Here is a 5,936-nt window from a genome sequence, read left to right on the forward strand (position 1 = left end):
GCAGCAGCGGAGCAGCTGCCGCCTCGCCCGGCGCTGGGCAGCGGCTCCAAAGCAGCAGCCCCTGCTGCCGACCCGCCGGGATCCCTGCCCCAACGAGCCCCGCGCGCGCCAGACCCCCACGCGCATTCCTGGGTGCTCCCCCGCGACAGGAAGGCGCAAGGTGCCGGGAAGCCGCTGTCCTGGCAGGGATGCTGGTGTTGCAGAGCGCAGGCGGTGCTTCCCCGGGCAGGGCCGGSGTGTCCCCCGGGGCCCCGGGTGCTCCCGGGCGCTGCTGCCGCGCACAGCTCTGCTCTGCCGCCGGCAGCCCGTGGCACGGCGTGCACGCGGCTCTGCGGCTGGATGTTGAGGCGGGCTTTGCCTTTCCTCTTGCTTGCAGCTGGTGGGCCGAGCAAGAGGAAGAGGGGCTTGCCGTGGCCGTTTGGGGGGAGACGGCCCTCGGCCGTGGGGGCCTGGCCCGGGCGGTCGGAGCCCGCACGCGGGAGCCCTCTCTTTGGGCAGCCYCTGGCCAGGCTCTGCGGGGAAGAGGAAAGGCTGCCCCAGGCCGTGCAGGTAAGGCGGCGGGGCCGTGCAGGCAGCCAGCTCCTCGCCCCCGGCAGCCGTGCGCGGCGTTTGCGCTGTGCCTCTCGGCGCGCAGGCCCCCGGGGCTCTGCCTGCCCACGCGCTCCTCAGGCGCCGGCGAGGCCGCCAGCTCCGGCCGCAGCGCGACGGGGCCTCGCTGCGCCCCGCGTACTCTTCCCTTTGCTTTGGCTGGCAGGATCTCCTGGCCATCCTGCACCGGGAAGGCCCTGCCGAGGAGGGCGTGTTCCGCAAAGGGGCCAGCGAGAAAGCTCGCCGGGAGCTGAGGGAGGCCCTCGACGCGGGACGCGCCGTGGAGCTGCAGAGCCAGCCGGTGCTCCTGCTGGCTGTCGTCCTGAAGGTGAATTCCTGTGCCGTGCAGCTGGCAGAGCACAGGGYGATGGTGCGGGGGCCCCCGCGAGTGCCTGGCTGGGCCCGGGCACTCCGAGCTCAAAGCCTGGTGAAGGCAGACGATGTGTTTGCAGGCCGCCCAAAGTTTGGCAGCTCTCTTCTCCGTCTGGTTTTCAGTTCTCCTTGTTGGGCCACCATTTTCCTGACTTCCTCCTCCTTCTTCTGCTCTGCCTGCTACTCCTCATGCCCAGCAGCCTCCTTAGAGAGGAAGGCTGAGATCTGGGGCTCAGGGCTGAGCTCCAAAGCCTCAGCTCCACATCTCGGCCTTGCAGGATGTTCCTGTGCAACATCCCCTTTGCGCTCCTGTCGGCGACCCTCTACGAGAAGTGGATGCTGGCTCTGGAGGAGCCATGCAAGGAGCAACAGATTGACAAACTGAAAAAGTGCCTTAGGCAGCAACCGTGGAGCCTTCTGGAGTGTCSAGCAGAGGCCGTGGCCTCCTCTGGTGATGGGGAGGCTCCTGCAAAGACCTGTCCTTCCCGTCATCTTGCTAGTGCTGATACTACACAGCACAGCGCCAGGCTTTCACGGGCCTTGGCAAAGCCTGCTGGCACCTCTCGTCACCACCTCTCCTTTATTCACGCTGTCAATCTCCTGGAAAGCAGGCACTGTGCTGAGATGCCTGCCTTGCAGTCCAGATCTTGTCCTTCCAGATCTTGTACTTAAGCAGTTGCTCAGCAGCCATTGGGGCTTTCTCCATAGGACCCGTTGTGCAAARTCATCAGAGAAAGCAGGSGCCTTGCTCTGTGTGGAGGAGGCACCACTGGTGGGAGCTTCCTGAAGACTCGCTCACTGCCCCTGAAGTCACAGCACGTTCGGTTTGTGTTCCCCTAGGACCAACAGTACTAGGTAGCGGACCAACTACCCCAGGGAAAATGGCTCTTGCTCAAGCCCCTGCTTGCCATGCTCCACCGCATCARTGAGAACACAGAGACCAGCAGGATGAACGCTCGAAACCTTGCCRCCTGTGTTGGTCCCAACAGGCTGAGCGCAGGCACGGAGAGCACGCTGCCCCTGGAAGCGTTCAGGGAGATGACTGACACGGTATGCCGACCTTGCCAGCTAGCTGCCCACCCTGGGGCATGGCTGAGCCGTGCCCACACATCCCACGGCCTTTACAAAAGCGAACTGCAGCAGCGGCATGGGGGACGCCCCTCAGCTGGGCTACGCACAAGCTGACAGGCCAAGCTCTGCTTGCAGCTGCAGCCACAGAGCTACAGCTTTGGGGACACAATCACTGGTCGGGACAGCAAAGAGGGCTGAGCCTGTTTTCAGCCCCTGGCCCTGACGTGCATGCTTTTGTGTGTGCTGCAGGTGACGATGCTGGTGGAGCTGCTCATCGATAGCTACCCAGCAATATTTGGGGAGAAGAAGGGCTTTCCAGGCAGCCCCTCTGCCAAGGAGTCCTGCGAGCACACCGGCACCTCCGCAGGTAGGATCCTGGCTGCCGTGCGGATTGGCACTGCTCTGCGCTGCTGGTTCTCGTTGTGGAGCTGGCTCTGGGAAGAGGTCTCTGGCAAGGCAGAGAGGGGCAGAGGGCTTGAGAGCTCACAGCAGAGCTTTTGTCCCGCCGCCCTTGCCCAAAGTTGAGAATGACAAGGCTCACGCCACGCAAGGCCTGCTGGGGGCTCCACCTCTGTCGAGCACCGCTTTTCACAGCATTGCTCACTCTGGATGAGAACTGCCTTCTGCCCGTGCAGCATATTGCCCCCGTGGGGASTTGTGTCTCCTCAGCTGCTTCTCACCTCCATCGGAGCAAAGGTTGCAGCTTGCCATCTGATGACGCTGCGTATTTCCACTGGGAAAGGCCACTTTTCCTGGCACAGGGCCACTCCAAAGTAGCTCACAGGCTGTTTCTGCCCACAGGACAGCCAGGTGCTGCTCAGGAACATGCCTCGGCCAAGCATAGCCCAGAGGCAGAAGCTGCCTGTGGACACCCAGCCTCTGAGACACAGCACCAGCAGCAGGAGCCAAGGGAGAGAAGCCCCAGAAGGAGCAGGGCATGGGCAACATGCGCCTCTGCCCCTTCACTGCTGCCTCCTGGGGAAAACGAGTGCAACACATTGCACAGGAGCTACTCAGAGCCAGCCCTGTGCTGGCAGGACTGCTCGGAAGGCAGCGGCAGGCCCCAGGAGCAGAGCACAAGTGCCAACAATGTTGCTGTAGGGCCGCAAGAGGCGCCCTTGGAGCTCGAGGCGCTGGAGAAGGAGCCTGCCCCGCTGCCTGCCCCCCTGGGCTGGGGCGCTCCAGCCCAGGCGCCCTCCCGGCRCTCCCTGGACAGCGCCTTGCCCGCCTTCCACAGCCCCTGCGGGATGCGCCCGGCCCCTGCTGCCACGGCCTCTCGCAGCTCGTGGGCCAGGAGGACGCTGTGAACAGGCACCAGCATCGCTGCCGCGCATGGCNACGCTGTCAATCTCCTGGAAAGCAGGCACTGTGCTGAGATGCCTGCCTTGCAGTCCAGATCTTGTCCTTCCAGATCTTGTACTTAAGCAGTTGCTCAGCAGCCATTGGGGCTTTCTCCATAGGACCCGTTGTGCAAARTCATCAGAGAAAGCAGGSGCCTTGCTCTGTGTGGAGGAGGCACCACTGGTGGGAGCTTCCTGAAGACTCGCTCACTGCCCCTGAAGTCACAGCACGTTCGGTTTGTGTTCCCCTAGGACCAACAGTACTAGGTAGCGGACCAACTACCCCAGGGAAAATGGCTCTTGCTCAAGCCCCTGCTTGCCATGCTCCACCGCATCARTGAGAACACAGAGACCAGCAGGATGAACGCTCGAAACCTTGCCRCCTGTGTTGGTCCCAACAGGCTGAGCGCAGGCACGGAGAGCACGCTGCCCCTGGAAGCGTTCAGGGAGATGACTGACACGGTATGCCGACCTTGCCAGCTAGCTGCCCRCCCTGGGGCATGGCTGAGCCGTGCCCACACATCCCACGGCCTTTACAAAAGCGAACTGCAGCAGCGGCATGGGGGACGCCCCTCAGCTGGGCTACGCACAAGCTGACAGGCCAAGCTCTGCTTGCAGCTGCAGCCACAGAGCTACAGCTTTGGGGACACAATCACTGGTCGGGACAGCAAAGAGGGCTGAGCCTGTTTTCAGCCCCTGGCCCTGACGTGCATGCTTTTGTGTGTGCTGCAGGTGACGATGCTGGTGGAGCTGCTCATCGATAGCTACCCAGCAATATTTGGGGAGAAGAAGGGCTTTCCAGGCAGCCCCTCTGCCAAGGAGTCCTGCGAGCACACCGGCACCTCCGCAGGTAGGATCCTGGCTGCCGTGCGGATTGGCACTGCTCTGCGCTGCTGGTTCTCGTTGTGGAGCTGGCTCTGGGAAGAGGTCTCTGGCAAGGCAGAGAGGGGCAGAGGGCTTGAGAGCTCACAGCAGAGCTTTTGTCCCGCCGCCCTTGCCCAAAGTTGAGAATGACAAGGCTCACGCCACGCAAGGCCTGCTGGGGGCTCCACCTCTGTCCAGCACCGCTCTTCACAGCATTGCTCACTCTGGATGAGAACTGCCTTCTGCCCGTGCAGCATATTGCCCCCGTGGGGASTTGTGTCTCCTCAGCTGCTTCTCACCTCCATCGGAGCAAAGGTTGCAGCTTGCCATCTGATGACGCTGCGTATTTCCACTGGGAAAGGCCACTTTTCCTGGCACAGGGCCACTCCAAAGTAGCTCACAGGCTGTTTCTGCCCACAGGACAGCCAGGTGCTGCTCAGGAACATGCCTCGGCCAAGCATAGCCCAGAGGCAGAAGCTGCCTGTGGACACCCAGCCTCTGAGACACAGCACCAGCAGCAGGAGCCAAGGGAGAGAAGCCCCAGMAGGAGCAGGGCATGGGCAACATGCGCCTCTGCCCCTTCACTGCTGCCTCCTGGGGAAAACGAGTGCAACACATTGCACAGGAGCTACTCAGAGCCAGCCCTGTGCTGGCAGGACTGCTCGGAAGGCAGCGGCAGGCCCCAGGAGCAGAGCACAAGTGCCAACAATGTTGCTGTAGGGCCGCAAGAGGCGCCCTTGGAGCTCGAGGCGCTGGAGAAGGAGCCTGCCCCGCTGCCTGCCCCCCTGGGCTGGGGCGCTCCAGCCCAGGCGCCCTCCCGGCRCTCCCTGGACAGCGCCTTGCCCGCCTTCCACAGCCCCTGCGGGATGCGCCCGGCCCCTGCTGCCACGGCCTCTCGCAGCTCGTGGGCCAGGAGGACGCTGTGAACAGGCACCAGCATCGCTGCCGCGCATGGCGCCGGGCTCGGGGGCCCTCGGAGGCCTGGCAGGTCATCGCGGGCGGGCGCGAAGGCAGCTGCGCCTCTGCAGAGGAAGGAGGAGCCTGAGGGGTGCTTGGGTGAGCCCAGAAGACCTGGCAGCTGCAAGGAAAGGAAACATGGTGGCTTGCTCTTTGCAACAGCTGCTCCCTGTTGCKCCTCATTTGGCCCCTCTCTGGGCAAAAAAAAAAAGCCAGAAGCAGGAATGAAGGAAAAAAGAGAGGAAAGGGGAAAGGAACCGTGAAAGAAAAGGGGGAAAGAAAAGGGAAGCAGGGAAAGAGGAAATGGACAGAAGAAGAAAAGAGAAGGAGAAAGGGCTCAGAGGACTGTACAGTATAAAGAGAGAAGGGAAGCAAGGCAGATGAAAGAAAAGGGAGGRAAAAAAGAAAAAGAAAAGGAAGGGAAGGGAAGTAAAACACAAGGGAAGAGAAAATGGAAGGAGATCAGAAGGGAAAGGTGGAAAAGCAAGGCAAAGGAAAGAAGAAGGCAGAAGAAAGACAAGTGAGGAAACAAGAGAAGTGTAAAGAGAAAAGTAAAGACTGGAAGAAAAAAGGAAAAGAGAAATGAAAGAAAAGCCAGCGAAAGAAAGGAAAAGTGGTGAGCAGAAAAGACAAAAGGAGAGAGAGGAAGAAAGAGTCAAAGAAGAAAGGTCAGGAAAACAGAAAGAAAAAGAAGGAATGGAAAAGAAGTGAAGAAAGAAAAGCAAGCAAAAAGGAGATGGAAAA

General features: G+C 61.3%; 2 protein-coding genes across 2 annotated transcripts in view; both read left to right on the forward strand.

Annotated features, from left to right (window-relative positions):
* LOC146586987 (uncharacterized) overlaps positions 1-3,338 on the forward strand; it is a 6,570-nt gene extending 3,232 nt beyond the window's left edge. Inside the window, exons 3-4 of the mRNA XM_085320390.1 lie at positions 2,281-2,398; positions 2,833-3,338. Of these exons, the coding sequence (XP_085176516.1) occupies positions 2,281-2,398; positions 2,833-3,338 (624 nt within the window). The remainder of the gene's footprint in view (positions 1-2,280; positions 2,399-2,832) is intronic.
* A 25-nt stretch (positions 3,339-3,363) lies between these two features.
* Positions 3,364-5,161, forward strand: LOC146586988 (uncharacterized). The gene is made up of 4 exons (XM_085320391.1): positions 3,364-3,555; positions 3,639-3,833; positions 4,104-4,221; positions 4,656-5,161. The coding sequence occupies exons 1-4, from the start codon at positions 3,364-3,366 to the stop codon at positions 5,159-5,161; spliced, it is 1,011 nt and encodes a 336-aa protein (XP_085176517.1).
* Positions 5,162-5,936: the final 775 nt, after the last annotated feature.

The sequence above is a fragment of the Rhea americana genome, unplaced genomic scaffold, assembly GCF_003343005.1.
Source record: "Rhea americana isolate MKP2758 unplaced genomic scaffold, rheAme1 scaffold_63, whole genome shotgun sequence".
Classification (NCBI taxonomy): Eukaryota; Metazoa; Chordata; class Aves; order Rheiformes; family Rheidae; genus Rhea; species Rhea americana.